The sequence below is a fragment of the Aedes albopictus genome, chromosome 3 (assembly GCF_035046485.1).
Source record: "Aedes albopictus strain Foshan chromosome 3, AalbF5, whole genome shotgun sequence".
NCBI lineage: Eukaryota > Metazoa > Arthropoda > Insecta > Diptera > Culicidae > Aedes > Aedes albopictus.
Window position 1 is genome coordinate 406,837,780 of NC_085138.1, and position 20,176 is coordinate 406,857,955.

At 39.3% G+C, this 20,176-nt stretch overlaps 1 protein-coding gene across 1 annotated transcript; it reads left to right on the top strand.

The window, feature by feature from the left end:
* Positions 1 to 887: 887 nt before the first annotated feature.
* Positions 888 to 19,559, top strand: LOC109426418 (cytochrome P450 9e2). Its single transcript, XM_062856184.1, is given in 3 exon segments — positions 888 to 1,183; positions 1,186 to 1,496; positions 18,480 to 19,559. Coding segments are annotated over 3 exon segments (1,587 nt in total). The 5' UTR covers positions 888 to 972; the 3' UTR covers positions 19,545 to 19,559.
* Positions 19,560 to 20,176: the final 617 nt, after the last annotated feature.

The following is a 20,176-nucleotide window of genomic DNA, read 5'->3' on the forward strand; positions in this document are numbered from 1 at the left end:
GGAATCCCTCTGGGACTTCCTCCCGGAATCCCTCTGGGACTTCCTCCCGGAATCCCTCTGGGACTTCCTCCCGGAATCCCTCTGGGACCTCCTCCCGGAATCCCTCTGAGACTTCCTCCCGGAATCCCTCTGGGACTTCCTCCCGGAATCCCTCTGGGACTTCCTCCCGGAATCCCTCTGGGACTTCCTCCCGGAATCCCTCTGGGACTTCCTCCCGGAATCCCTCTGGGACTTCCTCCCGGAATCCCTCTGGGACTTCCTCCCGGAATCCCTCTGAGACTTCCTCCCGGAATCTGGGAATCCCACCGGGAGTTCCTCCAGGAATCCCACTGGGAGTTCCTTCAGGAATCCCACTGGGAGTTCCCCCAGAAATCCCACTGGGAGTTCCCCCAGAAATCCCACTGGGAGTTCCTCCAGGAATACCAAAAGTTCCTTCAGGAATCCTTCTGAAAATACCTTCGGTATCTTCTGAGAACACCTCCAGGAATCTCTCTAGCAATTCCTTCAGGCATCACTCTAGCAATTCCTCTAGTTTGTTTAGAAAACTCTACAGTAGTTCTAACTGTATTTATACAACAAATCCCGCTGGAAATCTTTCTTAGAATTTCTGCATCATCCTCCTCATGTCACATCAGCTAATTGAGCGTAGATTTATAACGTAAGGGCATGTTTAATACTTAAAATCAACCATCGAATCGTTCAATTTATCCGGAGTTCAAAGTTCTATGATTTCATACACGATATAGCGCCTTTTTCTCATAACTACCAAACAAACAGCGGCTCGTGCTTTAATGCCCAAGTATGGCACGCTTATCACCAGACTGATAAGTACTCTCCATTTATGGAAGATGCCAACACAGTCAGCGCTAGAACGCTTCACACTTAATTCCGATTGTATTTATCGATAACGCCAATTTAAGTGACCGTTGTCAAATGCAATTCTATCCAGTTTGAAGCGTGCTCTTGATCGCAATGGAGGTTAATCTGTTCTACTTTGGAGCCATTGTGGCCGTGCTAGGGTCCTTGTACTACCTGTTGACGCGGAAACATGGCTACTTCCACGACAAGCCAATTCCATCGATGGCTGCCATACCAATTCTCGGAAGCGTCGGCGATCTTATGCTGCAGCGGGTGTCATTGTCGGAGTTTATTCAGAAGCTGTACGACAAGTACCCTGGGGTTAAGTAAGTATGCTGCCGGAGTAGGTTCGACGATACGGGATCAAGCAGGTGGGGGTTAAGGACTTCGATCATTTTGTCGATCATGTGCAGGGATTCGGCAACTCGAACTACGATCATCCGAATCTACTGACGGGGAAGACGTTGTTCTCGTTGACTGGTCAACGCTGGAAGACGATGCGAGCAACGTTGAGTCCGGCGTTTTCCGGAAGTAAGATGCGGTACATGTTTGAACTGATCGTGGAGAGCGTCGAGCGGGCGGTGAAGTACTACGAAGAACAGGCAGCGATAAACGGAGCGCAGGTGTACGAGATGAAGGCAGTGGTGTCATCGTGGTTACTCCAAGTTACTCACTGAGTAACCAGCTCTTCAGTTCAAAAAAAAAATTTTTTTTTCAGGATGCAAAATATAATAAAATGCCAATTTTGGTTATTTTGGGTGCACACTGTTAACGCCCTGACCACATCAGTTTTAGTGAATATGGATTTTTAAACAATTCGACGTTCTGAACCGCCCCCTCAGGAAGCGAAATATTATAAAATGCCAATTTTGGTTATTTTGGGTGCACACTGTTAACGCCCTGACCACATCAGTTTTAGTGAATATGGATTTTTAAACAATTCGACATTCTGGACCGCCCCCTCAGGGCATTAACGCTAAGGAGTTTTATTTTAAAGCCAAAAACGCTTTATTTCAAAATTTCCATAGAAATGGGTAATGTTATTATTACCACCAGCTGGGTGCACATCTTCAAAAATTTTCAGATCACTTCACTTCACTGAACTGAACTGAAACATTAGTATATTATATATGGTTAATTCACACCCTGTGTACTCCTCATGCATGTCCATGTTACGTTTGCGATACTGTCGTTGGATTGAAAATGTTTAACTTTTTCTTATAACTTGTATACGGTTGATTTCTTGTGCATACATTTGGGCGTTTAAAATTTGTTTTCCTTGGCAATAATTTCCAATCAGAAAAATGTGTGTACATTTGCATTGTTCCAATTTATACATGTCCTTGACAAATAAAAAACCAGTTGGAAACTTTAGCACACAGTTTTTGTTCCCTGATTCTTTATTTTTATGTATTCACTAGCTGACCCGGCAAACCTTGTATTGCCCATTTCAATTGTGGCTCTTGCACTACGACACTTGGTTTAATCGAGATGGTTTTAAATTTCTCTCTTCTTATAAAGCTTATAAGAATTTCACAGTTTTTCTAATGTTTTTTGTTTATTTTCATAACATTTATTAGTTATTTGTCTACTCATATACATTGGAAGGCCGGCTAAAGAGGCACGTTATTGTGGATTTACCGGCTACTTGTATTCTACCGGTTACTTAAGTAACCGTTACAAAGTAGCCGTTTTCATATAAAAATCAACTTGATTGTCAAAAAATGAATGTCGCTGAGTAGCTAGTGGCAACGAGGAACAGCGTGTACAATAAAATATTTATAAAAACATTTTTAAGTTACTCTTTTTATAAAACGGCTACTTTGGAGGCCATACTGAAGCGACCGGTAGAATACAAGTAGCCGGTAAATCCACAATATCTTCCATTTGGGGCATTTGTTCCCATGTGTTTCATGATTCCATATACTTGACTAAGAAAGGAAGGTCCACTATTTCGTAACAGTGTAATTCGAATGCACAGCCTATTTTTAAAAGAAGGAAAAATCTCATATGAACTATGCAGTTTGGTTGCTAGTAAAACCTTTATCAGTGTAATTACGGAAAAAATCTACCATAGAGTTAACAGTTCAACTGCCATAAGCTACACAACAATGCCACTCGAAAGAAAAACCTTTGATTAACCCGTTTTGGTCATAGTTAGAAATTTAATTTCAGAAAATCGCCGTGACTTCATTTTTCAACCGATATTTACAAAATTTGGAATGAAGACCGCGCTACATCCCTAGTTGCATGGAAAAATATCAAAATGGTTTTTTGGTTCTTGGGGTTTGATTTATTGAAGGGGGGTCAAATAGGATCAAAAATGGACCAACTTCCTTTTAATCACTGATTATTTGTGAGAAACACATGGAAAAAGATTGCAAATGTGTTCAATTATCGTTTTATTATTGCAAATGCATTGTTTAAGTAAATTGGGATTACCTGGTTCTGGTTTCGGATGTTCTGGGTCACGTTTGGGGTGCCTTCAGGAGACACATTTCGCAAGTTCCTGACACCTGACATTTTGCATAGCATAATTCTAAAAAACGCATTTGTCATGTCCCATTCTACATAGTGTCGCAAATCAAGTATTTGGGAGGAATATTCAGAAATTTTTGGACATATTGACCACCATCCCGGATGTTTCGGGAACCTGGGGCTACCCGGAAATAGTGGCCTTTTCCCGAACAATTACGAAACCTGGCTTGCGACACATCCAACATCATGATTTTGCAAATCAAGAGTGTTGGAGGTGAATTCGGAGGTTTTTGGACAATGTGACCATCAGAGGGAACACCGTCAAGCTCGGTATGGAGGGTTTCCGCGATGGTCAATCGGAGACAGCTGCCGGAATTCCAGGGGTTTTGTACCTTTCGTCGCCTGCAATCACTTATTATAACCATAATAAATATGAATATGGTATGGAATTCGGAAATTCCCATAAAAAGTCCAAGAACAATTATTTTCTCTTCGACATTATTTTATTTAAATTTGATCGGAAAACTTATTTGTGAATTCTTTTAGAAGTTTATTCAAAATTCTCGAAATCATTTTTGGTTTTTATTTTATGTTATTTCAACTTAAAGCTAATTCTACGCTTAAATATTTTTTTGGGAAATACTTCCAAGTATTCCTCCAGAGATACCTTTAGGAATTCGTCCAGGGATTCCTCCAGGAATTTCCGCAGGGATTCCTCAAGAAACTTCTCCAGGAATTTATCCAGGGATTCTTTAAGGAATTAAAATTCCTCCAGGGCTACCTCCAGGGATTCCTCCAGGGAATCATCCAGAAATTCCTCAAGGGATTCCTCCAGGAATTTCTCTAGGGATTCCTCCAGGAATTCCACCAGGCATTCCTCCTGGCATTTCCCCAGGAATTCTTCCAGGGTTTCAGGAATTTCTCAAGGAATTGTCCCAGTAATTCCTCCAAGGATTCCTCAAGGAACTCCACCAGCGATTCCACCAGGAATACCTCCAGGGTTCCTCCAGGAATGTCTTCAGGAATTTCTCTAGAGTTCCTTCAAGAATTTCTCCAAGGATTCTTCCAGGAATTTCTCCAGACATTCCTCCAGGAATGCCTCAAGGGGTTCCTGAAGGAATTCCTCCAGGCTATCCTCCAGAAATACCTTCAGGGATTCCTCCTGGGATTCTTCCAGGAATTCCCCCAGGCATTCCTCCAGGATTTCCTACAGAGATTCCGGAAGAAATTTCTCCAAAGATTCCTCCAGGAGTTTCGTCAGGGATTTCTCCAAGAATTTCTCAATGGTTCCCCCAGCAATTTCTCCAGGGATTCCTCAAAAAATTCATGCAAGGATTCCTCCAGAAACTCCTTCAGGGATTCCTCAAGGAATTCCCCCAGGGCTTTCTCTAGGGATTCCTCCAAGGATTCATCCAGGAATTCCTCCAAAAATAACCTCCAGGGATTTCTCCTGGACTTCCTCCAGGGATTCCCCCAGGGATTCCTCCAGAAATTCTTCAAAAAATACCTCCAGGGATTCCTCCTGGGCTTCCTCCAGGGATTCCTGCAAGGATTCCTCTAAAAAGTACCTGCAGGGATTCCTCCAGGAATTCCTCAGGAAATTCCCAAATGGAGGAGAACGTGCCTCTGGAGCCGACCTACTGATACCTGAAGGATTCCTCCAGGAATACCTCCAAGAATTCCACCGGTAATTTCTCCAGGGATTCCTCCAGGAGTTTCTCCAGGGATTCCTTAAGGAATTCCTCCAAGGCGCCTCCAGGAATTTCGCCAAGGGCTCCTCCAGGGGATCCTCCAGAAATACCTCCAGGAATTGCTCCAGGGATTCCTCCAAGTATACCTTAAGAAATTCCACCAGGAATTTCCCCAGGGATTCTTCCAGGAATTTCTCCAGGGATTCTTTAACACTCCCACTGCCATGCCTCCCAAACAGTGGGAACGGTAATTTCAACTTGATATAACTCAGCCGTTTTTCATCCGATTTGCAAAATTTTTGAAGCTATGAATTTTCCCAGCCTTCTAGATGAATATAAAATTTTCAAATTATGGATTTGACCAAAGGTCTATTTTTGAGTACTCAAAAACTCGGAGCAAGTACCTTAAAAATGCTGTTTTTATGGAACCATTCCGAATGTAAATTAGTTTCCACGCATATTTTAATGTTGAATTGCCCATATTAATAAAGCAAAATTATTGCAAAGAAATATATGGAGATACTCATTATTTAAGACTATAAAATCTTCACAAAATTACGTATAATACGGAAAATTTGTATATTCGATTTGAACTTTGTATTCATCGCGACAACCCCTGTGTTTTATTGCTTGAAACCAATCACGTGCACATGAGAAATCTTTTTCCGAACGATTGTGAAAAGTGTGAATCTCAGAAACTACAAAATTTTCATAAAATCACGTATAATACAGGAAATTCGTATTTTCAGTTTGAACTTTACGTCCATCGCGACAATCCCCATGTTATATTGCTTGAAAATAATCACGTGTACATAAGAATACATTTACAGAAAAATGGGGAAAAGTGTGAATCATAAAAACTACAAAATCTTCACAAAACTACGTACAATACAGAAAATTTGTATATTCGATTTGAACTTTGTATTCACCGCGACAACCCCTGTGTTTTATTGCTTGAAACCAATCACGTGCACACGAGAAATCTTTTTCCAAATGATTGTGAAAAATGTTAATCTTAGAATCTACAAAATTTTCATAAAATCACGTATAATACAGGAAATTCGTATTTTCAGTTTGAACTTTACGTCCATCGCGACAATCCCCATGTTATATTGCTTGAAAATAATCACGTGTACATAAGAATACATTTACAGAAAAATGGGGAAAAGTGTGAATCATAAAAACTACAAAATCTTCACAAAACTACGTACAATACAGAAAATTTGTATATTCGGTTTGAACTTTATATTCATCGCGACAACCCCTGTGTTTTATTGCTTGAAAACAATCACGTGTGCATAGGAATACTTTTCAACGCGAAAGCGAGAAGTGTGAATCGTAAAAAATACAAAATCTTCACAAAATTACGTATAATACAGAAAATAAGTATATTCGGTTCGAACTTCACATTTGCCGTAACAACCCCTATGTTTTATTGCTTGAGAGCAATCGCATGTGCATAAGAATACTTTTTCAAAACGAATGTGAAATGTGTAAATCTTAGGAACTAAAAAAACACAAAATTACGTGAAATACTGAAAAATTTGTATTTTCAGTTTTATTAATCACGTCCGTCGCAACAATCCATGTCTCTCATTGTTTCAAAACAATCACATACATACATAAGAATACATTTCCACAGCGATAGGGAGAAGTATGAATCATAAAAACTGCACAGTTTTCACAATTTTACGTATAACATACAGGAAGTTTGTATTTGTGGTTGGAACTCAACATTCATCGCGACAACCCCTGGGTATTATTTTTTTAAACAATCACATGCGCATGATAAGTATGATTCTTGAAAACTACAAATTCTTTAAAAAATTACGTGAAATACAGGGTTTTACTTGCACATGTTTTATCTCTCGCTTCAGCTCTAGCGATTGCTAGCTCGACTTTATTTGTGATAGAAGACGTAAATTAGTGTCAAACGGGCCGCTCCTTTTATGTGCATTCAAGTGAACTTAAATTTACATGGTTTTTTTCTGAGAGTGTACACTTACATTTTGACGACGATGATTCACGATAACTGAAAATTTTCAATGTTGAAAATTGTTTCTTCATTCTTTAGATAAAATCATAAGATAATATTCTTGAATTGGCAATTCCCCGTATGAAAGAACGAAATTCCCCCCTATGGGGGAATTCCCCCCTGGTTGAAAACCACTGCTATAATGCAAGGTAAATGTATTTTAAGTTCGAGCTCAGCATTGATCGTGACAACCTTATTGCTTTTTTGCATGAAAATAATCAAGTACATAAGAATACATTCTCAGAATGATTGTGAGAATGAGGAACTATTAGAACTACAATATCTTCACAAAATTACGTAAAATACAGATATTGTTTTATTTTTGGTGAAAACGTTCGTAGCGGTATCCTCTTTGCAAAATTATTTTGAAATACCCTTCAGTTGAATTGTTCCGAGTACATCCTTGCTGAAATCTCTCTAAAGGTGGTATTATATACCCATATGCACTGCATGCACTAATGTCAGAGCATAATCCTACAGAATTGTCAATGAACGTATTTCCAGAAGGATCCTTAAAAGAATTTAAAAAATCCTAGAGTTTATTCAAAGAAAAATGTTTGGAAGAATTTGAGAAGAATTTCCTGGAGGAATTCCTGGTGCATTTTTGAGAGAAATTTCGGGATGAATTCATGGAAGAATTCCGAAAGAGTCTTTTCTGGGTGAATTCCTGAAGGATTCCCTGGAGAAATGTATGAAAGCACTTTTAGCATGTAAGTATCTAGATGTTTATAGTAAGTCACTGTATCTGCATAATCTAGAACCTGCCCTGCCGTGACTTTTTAGTGGCATTCCAAGCAACACGGAAGATTTCCTGGAGGACTAATGGTCTCGCTTATTGAAAGAATTACTAATGGAATCGCTGAATAAACTTCTGAAGAAACTGCTGGAGGGATTACTGAAAGAATCCTTGGATAATTTCCTGGTTCTTGTATGCATCTTTATTAAATTATCTTCCAATACTATTCGCTGCATAAATTCTGCCAGAAATTGTTGAAGTAATAATAAAATATCAAATAATCCTGGAGAAATTCGTGAATACATCCCTGCAAAAGATGACTGAAGAATTTCTGAAATTTCTGAAGGAACTTCTTACTACATTTTTGAAAAGAACCTGAGAGGAATTTCTGAAGATATCACTTGTAGAATTCCACGAGCAATCCCTGGAAGACTTCCAGGAAAAATGCCGTAAGAATTTCCGAAGGAATCCCTGGAGTATTATCTAAAACTATATCAAGAGGAATTATTGGATAAAATCTGGGAGGAGTCCTTCGAGAAATTTGTGAAGAAATCTCTTGAGAAATTCCTAGAAGAAATCCTATATAAATTTCATGAGGGTTCCTTGGAGTAATTTCTTAAAAAAAACCCTGAAGGAATTATGGGAGGGATCCCTAGAAAAGTTTTTGAAGAAATCTCTTAAGGAATTTCTAGAGAAAGTCTTGGAGGAATTACTGAAGGAACCTCTGAAGAAATTCTTGGAGTAATCCGTGAAGGAATTCCTGGAGGAATGTCTGAAGCAATTCCAGGAAAAATCTCTAGAGAGAATCCAGAAGGAATGCATGGAGCAACTTTCAAATGAATTCCTGGCGTAACCCCCTGAGGAATTCTTGGATGAGACCCAGCAATTCCTGGATAAATACCTGATGGAGCTCTTGGAGCAACTACTGGTGAAATATCCAGAGGAATTCTGGAAGGAATTTCTGGAGAAATTTCTAGAAAAATCCCTTGAGAAATTTCAGAAGGATTTCCCGGAAGAATCCTTAAAGGAATTTCTGGAGGATTTCCTGAAAGAATCCTTAGAGGAATTTCTGGAGGATTCCTGGATGAATTTTCGAAGAATTTCCCGGAAGAATCTCTGGAAAAATCTGAAATGGAAGAATTCCTGAAAAATTCCTGGAGTTATTCCCGGAGGAGTTCCTGGAGAAATTCCTTGATAAAATCCTGAAGGAATCCCTGGAGGAATTCCTAGAAGTATTCCTGTGAGAAGTGTTGGAGGAATCCATGAAGGAATTCCTGGATGAATCTCTAGAGAAATTCTTGAAAGAATTACTGGATGATTTTTTGGAGATATCTCTAAAGGAAATCTGGAAAATTTATTTTTCTGAAAAAAAATCCCTTGAGAAATTCCTGAAGGATTTTCTAGAGGAATTTCTGAAGGGATTCCTGGAGAAATTTTCGAAGGAATTACTGAACTAATGCCTAGTGGAATCCTTAGAGAAATTTGTGAGAAATCCCAGGAGGAATTCCTGAAGCAACTCCTAGAGGAATTTCTAGAGGAATTCCTGAAAGTATCCCTGGAAAAAAATCCTAGAAGGATTTCTGAAGAAATCCCTAGAAGATTATTAGAGGAATTTCTGAACGATTTCCTGGATGATTCTTTGAAGTATTTCTTGGAGGAACTCTGTGAGATTTTTTTGTGAAAATTTGTAAAAATCTTGAAAAGTTCCTGGAGGAATTTCTAGAGGAATTTCTGGAGGAATTCATGAAGAAATCCTCAAGGGAATTTTTGAAAAATCACTGGAGGAATCCTTAGAGAAATTCGTGCAGAAATCCCCGAAGAAGTTTCTGGAAGAATTCTCTTTGCAGAATTCCTGAAGGAATCGCTGCAGCAATTACTGGAGGAAAATCTGGTAAAATTACTGAAGGAATCCCTGGAAAAATTTCAAAGGGTCTTCCTAGAGATAATCCTTGAAGAATTTTTGAAGGGATCCCTGAAGGATTCCATAGAGAAATTCGTGGATGAATTTAAGACAGGATTTATGGAGGAATTTCTAGATCAATTCCTGGTGAATTTTCTGGAGAATTTTCCTGTATTTGAGGAATGCCTGCATGAATTCCTGGAGGAAAAGCAGGAGGGATCCCTGAAGGAATCGCTGAAAAGAACCCTGGAACATTTTCTTCATGAATCCAAGTTGGAATCCCTGGAAAATCCCTGAATAAATTCCTGGAAGAATGCCGAGGAGAATTCGTAGTGGAATTTTTGGAGGAACCCTTGAATAAATTCCTGGAGAAATCTTTGGAGGAATTCCTGTAGGAGTATCTGGAAAAACCCTTGAAGGAATCCCCTGAATAATTACTGGAAAAAAATCCTGTAGGAAGTCCTAGGGAAATTCCTGATGGAATTCTTGGAGGAATCCCTATATCAATTCCTGAAGAAAACTCTAGAGGAATTCCTGAAGAATCCCAAGAAATTCCCAAGAGAATCCCTAAACAGTTCCCGAAGGAAGTACTGAATTTATACCTGGAGGAGTTCCTTAAAGAATTCAAGGAGAAATTCCTGAAGAAATCCTAAGAAAAGTTACTGGGGGAATTTTTAAAATAAGTTGTTCCAGAAAGAATCACAGAAGGAATTCCCGAGTGAAGCCTTGAGGAAATTCCTGGAGGAGTTTCTGGAAGACACCCTAGAGGAAAGCGTGTAGGGATTTCCTGAGGAATCTCTGGAGAAACTCCTAGAGGAATCTCTACAAGAATTCCTGGAAGCATTTCTGAAGGAATTCCTAGAGGAATATGATAAAAAAATTAGAGGCATTTCAGTAGGATTCCTTGGTGGAGTTTTTAGAGGAATCCCTGTAACAATTCCCAGAGAAATCATTGGGAGAATTCTTAGAGGAATTCCTGAACAAATTCGTGGAGAAATCCCATGGTAAATTCCTGAATAAATCACAGATGGAATTCTTGGAGAAATCCTGAAGTAATTGTAGAAAGAGTGGATGAACTTTTGGATGAATCCCTGTAGCAGTTCCTGAAGGAATCAATGCAGGCGTTCCTGTAGAAACCCCAGGATGAATCCTGGAAGCAATCCAAGAGGCATTCCTAAGGGAATCCATAAAAAGTTCCTGGAGAAAGTACTGGATTAATTCCTGGAGGAATTCCTGAAAGAATTCCAAGAGGAAGTTCTAAAGAAATTCTTAAAAGAGTTCCTGGGGAATTCTTGGAGGAATTTTTAAAATTATTCCTGCAGTTGTTCCTGAAATAAACACAGAAGAAATAATCTCAGGTTGAATTCCTGAAGAAATTCAATGAGGAATCTCATAAGCAATCCCATGAGGAATTATTATTTTTTATCTGTATTAACGAGAGTTTTAGCCCTTGACTAGTTCATCTCGGGACCCACGCGTTACTTCCCTTCACTCACATTGTCTGTGTTTTTTCGGGAGTGGGATTTGATCCTAGGTCCTCGGGGTGAAATGCCTGTGCTTTAACTAACCATCACACCAGGTCCGAGGAATTACTTAGGAAATCCCAGGAAAGTTTTCTCAACAATTCTTGAAGAAATTTCTGTAGGAATGCCTAGAAGAAAAAAAAATTGTAGGAAACCATGTTTCCAGTGATCTGTAAATTTATTCTTATATACACGTGATTGCTTTGAAACAATATAACACAAGGATTGTCACGATGAATGTAAAGTTCGAACCGAATATACAACATTTCTGTATTGTGCGTAATTTTGTGAAGATTTTGTAGTTTTGATGATTCACACTTCTCACAAATGCTTTGAAAAAGTTTTCCTATGAGCACGTGATTGTTTTCAAGCAATAAAACACTAGGATTGTTGTAATGAACGTAAAGTTTGAACTGGAAATACGAATTCCCTGTATTATACGTGATTTTGTGAAAATTTTGTAGTTACTAAAACACACAATTTTCACAATCGATTGGAAGAAGTTTTCTAATGTACACGTGATTGTTTCCAAGCAATAAACACAAGGGTTGTCGAGATGGACGTGAAGTTCAAACTGAAAAGACAAATTTCCTGTAATATACGTGATTTTGTGAAAATGTTGTAGTTCCTAAAACACACACTTTTTACAATCGTTCGGAAAAAATTTTCTCATCTACACGTGATTGTTTTCAAGCAATAAAACACAGGGGTTGTCGCGATGAATGTAAAGTTAAAACCGAATATACAAATTTTCTGTATTACACGTAATTTTGTGAAGATTTTGTAGTTTTTTTGAATCACACTTGTCCTTATTTTTCTGTAAATGTATTCTTATGTACACGTGATTGTTTTCAAGCAATATAACATGGAGATTGTAGCGATGAATGTGAAGTTCAAACTGAAAATACTAATTTCCTGTATTATACGTGATTTTATGAAAATTTTGTAGTTTCTGAGATTCATACTTTTCACAATCGTTTGGAAAAAGATTTCTAATGTGCACGTGATTGTTTTCAAGCAATAAAACACAGGGGTTGTCGCGATGAATACAAAGTTTAAATCGAATATACAAATTTTCTGTATTATACGTAATTTTGTGAAGATTTTGTAATTTTATGATTCACACTTGTCCCCATTTATCTGTAGATGTATTCTTATGTACACGTGATTGTTTTCAAGCAATAAAACACAAGGATTGTCGCGACGAACGTAAAGTTCGAGCTGAAATACGAATTCCCTGTATTATACGTGATTTTGTGAAAATTTGTAATTACTAAAACACACAATTTTCACAATCGATTGGAAGAAGTTTTATAATGTACACGTGATTGTTTTCAAGCAATAAACACAAGGGTTGTCGAGATGGACGTGAAGTTCAAACTGAAAAGACAAATTTCCTGTAATATACGTGATTTTGTGAAAATGTTGTAGTTCCTAAAATGCACACTTTTCACAATCGTTCTGAAAAAGTTTTCTCATGTACATGTGATTGTTTTCAAGCAATATAACACAGGGGTTGTCGCGATGAATGTAAAGTTCGAACCGAATATACAAATTTTCTGTATTACACGTAATTTTGTGAAGATTTTGTAGTTTTTATGAATCACACTTGTCCTCATTTATCTGTAAATGTATTCTTATGTACACGTGATTGTTTTCAAGCAATATAACATGGAGATTGTCGCGATGAATGTGAAGTTCAAACTGAAAATGCTAATTTCCTGTATTATACGTGATTTTATGAAAATTTTGTAGTTTCTGAGATTCATACTTTTTACAATCGTTTGGAAAAAGATTTCTCATGTGCACGTGATTGGTTTCAAGCAATAAAACACAGGGGTTGTCGCGATGAATATAAAGTTCAAATCGAATATACAAATTTTCTGTATTATACGTAATTTTGTGAAGATTTTATAGCCTTAAATAATGAGTATCTCCATATATTTCTTTGCAATAGTTTTGCTTTATTAATATGGACAATTCAACATTAAAATTAGCGTGGAAACTAATTTACATTCGGAATGGCTCCAGAAAAACAGTATTTTTTAAGGTACTTGTTCCGAGTTTTTGAGTACTCAAAAATAGACCTTTGGTCAAATCCATAATTTGAAAATTTTATATTCATCTAGGGAAAATTCATAGCTTCAAAAATTTTGCAAATCGGATAAAAAACGGCTGAGATATTAGCAGTTGAAAAATACCGTTCCCACTGTTTTGAGGCATGGCAGTTGGTGTAAGTCACGGGTTCCCAACCGGTGGTCCGCGGCCCCCTGGGGGGCCGTGAAGCCAGTCCAGGGGGGCCGCGATGTTACCAAAAAAAATGTTAAACTTTTATTCTATTCTGTGCAAATTGTACACATTTTTAAATTTAAATACCGCTACCCCCAAAAACCACAATTTGAGGAACACATTTTCAGTATAAAACGCCTTCAGATGAAAAAAAATTTTCGGCTGCGCCGCTATTTTTCAGCTACGACTCAAATTGAATGTACATGACATCATTATCTACGAAATGTGAGTGTCGAATTAAAAAAAAAAACCGATTCATTGATCATCGAAAATCCCTCCCACAGTAAATTTCTGGCTTCGTTACTGTACCCAAAAAACTCGGATTCGTTCATTTAATTCATTTTTTTTTTCTAAATAATTTCATTGGGCCCCAGATGTATTGGCAATTCTTAAGGGGGGTCGCTACCTCAAAAAGGTTGGGAACCCCTGGTGTAAGTGATTTATAGCATGGCAGTGGGAGTGTTAAATAATTTTTCCAGGATTCCTCTAGGAATTTCGTCACGGATTCCTCCAGGATTTCCTCCAGGGATTTCTCTAGGGAATCTTCCAGAAATTCCTCCATTAATTCCTACAGGGATTCCTCAAGGAATTTCTCCAGGGAATGCTCCAGGAATTCCTCCAAGGACTCCTTAAGGAATTCATCCAGGAATTCCCCCAAAGTTTCCTTAAGCAATTCCTCCAGGGATTCCTCCAGGAATACATCCATCGATTCCTCCAGGATTTTCTCCATGGATTCCTTAACGAATTTCTCTAGGGTTTTTTTTTTCAAGTATTCCTCCAAGGATTTTTTTTTTTCATGAATTTCTCCAGGGATACCTCCAGGAATTCCTCCAGGGCTTCCTCCAGGGTTTCCTCCAAGAAATCCTGCACGAATTCTTTCAAAAAAACCGGAGATCGACCAGCCAAGGGCTGAAAATTTCCTTAATAAAGCTCCTCCTCTTCTTGGCGTAAAGTCCCAACTGGGACAAAGCCTGCTACTCAGCTTAGTGTTCTATGAGTACTTCCACAGTTATTAACTGAGAGCTTCCTCTGCCAATGACCATTGTGCATGTGTATATCGTGTGGCAGGCACGAAGATACTCTATGCCCAAGGAAATTTCCATTACGAAAAGATCCTGGACTGACCGGGAATCGAACCCGTCACCCTCAACTTGGTCATACTGAATACCCACGCCTTTATAGCTGTGGCTATAGGGGCCCTGTCTTTAATAAAGCTAATTATCATAATTCTTTCAACAATACCTCCAGGGATTCCTTCAAGCATTCCTACAGAAATTTCTCCAAAAATACCTACAGGAAATCCTCAAGGAAGTCCTCAGGAAATCCTCCAGGAATACTTACTGGATTTCCCCTAGGGATTGCTCCAGGAGTTCCTCCAAGGAATTCGTCCAGGGATTCCTCCAGGAATACATCCAGCGATTCGTCGAGGAATTTCTCCAGGGATTTCTTAAGGAATTTCTCCAGGGTTCCTCCAGGAATTTTTCCAAGTATTCCTCCAGGAATTCCTCCAGGGATTTCTCCAGGGATACCTCCAGGAATTCATCTAGGGCTTCCTCTAGGGCTTCCTCCAGGGATTCCTCCAAAGATTCCTCCAGAATTTCCTCCAGAAATACCTCTAGGTATTCCTCCAGGAATTTCTCAGGAAATCCTCCAGGAATTCCTACAGGAACTCCTCCAGGGATTCCCCCAGGAATTCCTATAGGCGTTATTCCAGGAATACCTCCAGGGATTCCTCCTGGGATTCGTCCAGGAATTCCTCCAGGGATTTCTCTTGAATTTTTTTTAGTTAATCCTCAAGAAATTCTTCCAAGGATTCCTCCAGGAATTTCTGCTGGGAATTCTCCACAACTAGTTGATGAACTTACAGTGAAAATTTGAGAATATTTGATGCCCTTTTCAAAAATTTACAGCGAATTGAACATTTTTTGAAAAGTGAAAATTTTACCTGTCCCAGTTATTTTTTTTTGTAATTTGTAATTTATTATTCAACGTAAACCTGTCAGTTACATAACTTTTACCCAAGTCAAGGACTATTTTGAGTATCCCCTGTACATTTTTACTGTATTGTTGTTGAAATGCTAGATTAGCAAAGAAAATAATTCGAAAACATCAAATATTTGTATGCACAATATCAATCGCATCACTCACGAATCGCATTCGCTTGCGATGCGAATGTTGACGAATGAGTAATTTCTAAGTGTGGCTTTCCACCGTTCGCCGGAGTTTGCTGTCGTCGCTGACAAGCATACACACGAACTAAAGTGACAACCGTTCGCTGCTGACTGTCTTCGAATGTGGAAGAAGATAAAAAGTGGAAATCAGGAACCCTGCTCAGGACATCTGCTTGCTTATCACCCTCAACCTTAATCATTGTCTTTACGGTGGCTCAAAGCGATAGTCGAAACGAAACAAATTTCTTTCCGTACCAGCAATAGGCTCGACCAACCGAACCGACTAAACGAGACGACGAACAGTCGTACCTCACCGACGCCGACGACAACGGCACGGGTTAACGAACCACGACGCGAGTCGTGTGCAATGATAAAGAAGCAGCGTAGGTACTCACTCAATGACGGCAGCAGCAGTCGATCCCTGTTGTGGCTGGCTGGCAGAGAATCCTCGGGAACAGCGTGGAAAATGAAACGCGAGCAAACGAACGGCAGTTCGCTCTTTGCTCTGCTCTCGCCGACGCACATAGCAGCGGCGCAGGTAGCATACACGCAAATAATCCTCGGTCTTCGTGGGGAATACACAGCAACAACTGAACGGCGCACTATTCTCTTCTCACTTGGATGGCCTGTACCACTCAGCCGCAGTGGTCGGGGTAGCCACCACTAAAGACACTCACAAGTGCCGTATCTTCTCTGCTTTCTTTCCCCACAATACACTGGCACTGTACTTCGTGATCCAAGTTGGATCTCCTTCACTCACACACTCTGAAACCTGGCTGAATCTCGTGGAAATTTCTCGGCACAAGATGGCCGCCCTTGAACTTCTCTTTTCTTTCGGTGGCGCTTCGAGAAATTTCACTGCGCAATTTCGGATATCGACCGAATTTCGTCGATTTTGAGCCACTTTCGCACTTTTTTCACCGTTTCTCGCACAATTTTATGTGGAGGATTCAATTTCACTACACCTTGTCGGTGTCAGCCAATCCTTGGCGTAATTTCACAGTAACGAGTCGGACGGATTTGCACTTTTGCATACCGGGAAAACGACCGAACCGAAAATCCGAGCCGAAGGACCATGTAAAATCCAGATTTTTTTCCGGTCCCGGTCACAGCTCACAACCGACCAAATCTCGGGAACCGGCCTTCGAGGGTTTCGCAGCGGACTTCGAATATGGCGGACTTCCAACTCGCGGGGAATTATTCGGACGGGGAGAAATAACGAAAGAACGCGCCCGAACAGCTTTACTGTTTGCAATTAGCCTCTGCATGCTGTGAGATTTTGACTTTTACTGCGAGCACTGTGTTCTAAATTCCTGTATGAGTGAGCAGGATAGCACCTAAACAGAGCTCGCAGTAAAAGTCAAAAGCCAAAGGAATTTTGACAGCATATGCTGTGTGTACACAGCCTAATAGACTCATTTTATTTCTGTTCTGACTGGGTTACACAGGTTGTCTATAGGGCACTGCACTGTTTTGATTTTGTATGGGATTGTGACGTTTCGTGGCCTTGTTGTTTACAAAATTTCTGTAAGAGTGAAAGAGAAGGAGCTAATTTCATGCACTGCCCTATAGTTGTGGTAGTGTAAGTTTACTTGGAAAGGAAAACAAGTTACATCTAGTTCATTAGGGTAATTCAAAGTAGTTAACGTATTAGGGTAGGTCAAATTTTTCTAAGTTAGCGAAAGTTTTTTCTCTTTTGGCCAGTTACTAGAAATCGTTTCAGTTTTCAGTTTTTTTTTTTAATATTATGAGGAGAGCGAACATTTTTACATGTTTGATGAGCGCAATTTTCAAATTATCTTTTTAATATGACAGCAACATTTTTCCAACTAAGTACGCGACTCTTTTATTATAAAGAGCGACGAAGTTTTATATGGCTATCCGATGAGTGAAGTTTAATGAATATAAGATCGCCACCTCGATCGCCGCTTCTATTTTGGGGAGCCGACAAATTAATGTTCTGTTTTTAATGTATGAAGAGCGCAATGGTCTCATCTAACATTCAAACTCGTTTATTTTGTTTAAGTACTTCAAAATTGTCTCAATGTTTTCAATTAGATAAGATATTTTATCATCTTAGATTGCAAATCCTTTATTTTAAATGGGTAGACAGACATTCTCACATTTTTATCAATTTGCGATGAGAGCAATTTTCTAGTATAAATAGAATATAGTTAAATTGAATTAAAATTTGTCACATTTTACTTGATATTATGAGTGCAAGTTTTTCATCTGATATCACCACTAGTTTTTTTTTTATTTTATGAAGTTTCCAGCTATTACACCACTTATCTTTGAATTATGATATGTATTTTTTTCCGACCAACAAATTTGATAAATTGAAAACTTTTACACTATTATTTTTCAAATATGATTTAACTTGTCCAAACAAAATCATATAAATCCGTAATTTCATATATTACATTGTTAATGATATATTTTGTGGGAATTTCTACGACTGAGATCGCAGCTCATTGAAAAGCGAAGGAATTTTCACATTGTTATTGATTTACGATGACAGCTGTTTTCGAATCTGAGATAGCCACTTTATATTTTGGGAACTGAAAAATCTATTATCCTTTTTTGGTATAAGATGAGCGCAATTTTAACATCCAAGACTAACACTTTTTTGTGAGCGGGAAAATTGTCTTGTTTGCTTTATTTTGGGAACAGCAAAATAGTTAAATTGAGCGCAATGCTTGAATTATTTATATGGGGGCGTAGCATCATAAGGGGCGCAGCTATTTTGAAAACTTGGGTAACCAGCTCTGATTTTAGCATGACAGCACTGGATGAAGGATGTGTTTTCGAGGTTTGCAAACGATGTGATCGCGACGTGCGCGTTTGGGCTGCAGGTCGAATCGTCCCGCGATCGAGAGAACGAGTTTTTCGTTAATGGTAAAAAGATGATAGATTTTGGCAGATTAGTCGTTATGTTGAGATTCATGGGACATCAGCTTGCTCCGTGGTTGATGGCATACTTCGGATGGGACGTGACCGACAAGGAGCAGAATACCTTCTTCAAAACTTTGATCTTGGACGCGATCAAGGAGCGGGAACAGCAAGGTATCGTCCGACCAGACATGATAAACCTGTTGATTCAAGCTAAGAAAGGTACTCTAAAACATCAAAAAGAGAATGATCAACAATCAGAAGGGTTTGCGACGGTATAAGAATCGGAAGTCGGGAAATCCACGATCACCACAGCGATGACGGATGTGGAAATGGTCGCACAATGCTTAATCTTCTTCATAGCTGGGTTCGACACGGTTTCGACCTCGCTGCTTTACACTGCTTATGAACTCGCGATCAATCCAAAAGTTCAACAGAAGCTGTACGAAGAGATCCAGGCCACACGATCATCCCTGGGCGGCAAACCTCTGACGTATGATGCGGTGCAGAAGATGAAGTACATGGACATGGTGATATCCGAGGCACTCCGGATGTGGCCTCCGGTTCCGTCGGTTGATCGAGTTTGCGTCAAAGATTACGTACTCAATGAAGGAAATGGAAAGAAGTACACGATCGAAAAGAGATCAGTCGTTTGGATCCCGATTCAGGGTCTCCATCACGACCCAGAGTACTACCCACAGCCGGAGAAGTTCGACCCGGAGCGATTCAGTGACGAATGGAAGGGAAGCATCAATGCGGGAGCTTATCTACCATTCGGTATAGGTCCACGGAACTGTATCGGGTCCAGGTTCGCTCTTGCCGAGGTGAAGACCATTCTGTACTACATGTTGGGAAACTTCTCGTTTGAACGGTGCAGCCAGACGGAAGTTCCGCCAGTTCTTGGGAAAGGTTTTGACGTTATTCCGGCCAAGGGAATGTACATTGAGTTTAAACCTAGACCTCGGGAGTAGTGCAGTTGCAAGGTCTCACCTTAATCTACGCATTGGGGTGAGTAACATGAGAAATCAATTGATAATGGGACGAGAGGTGACCGGTTGCTATGGAAAAGTCCGCCTCCTATGATAACAAGTCTAATCTTATGTGATTACAAATCAAAGCTTACCGGCTATTCAAGGTGGTCAATTTTGGTAAACAAAGTCAAATTTGGAAGTCTTTTCTTCATGTAGGAAGTTCGACTGTGATGTTATAGCACACTAGTTCAGATGGACCATAAAGAACAAAAAGAGCGAATAAACGGGCACTGTAATCAAATGTGTTTTACATGCTATTAGTATTAAATATTCTTTAACTATCTGAAAAATCGTTTCCATCACTGTGTGGAAAATGTTCTACTAGAATTCCTGTTGCGATTTTTTGGAAGTGATTGCTGAAGAAATTACTAAAAAGACTTGTAGATGAATTTCAAAAGGGATTTCCCGAAGAATGGCTGGAGGAATTGCCAAAGGAGTTCTTGGTAGAATGTCCAAAAGAACTCCCAGGTATTCCTAAATATATTCTCATATGAATTCCTGGATTAAACCCCAGGCGAATCCCTCAAGGATTTCCTGGAATTCTTTGGACTTTCCGAAAAAACAATTCCCAA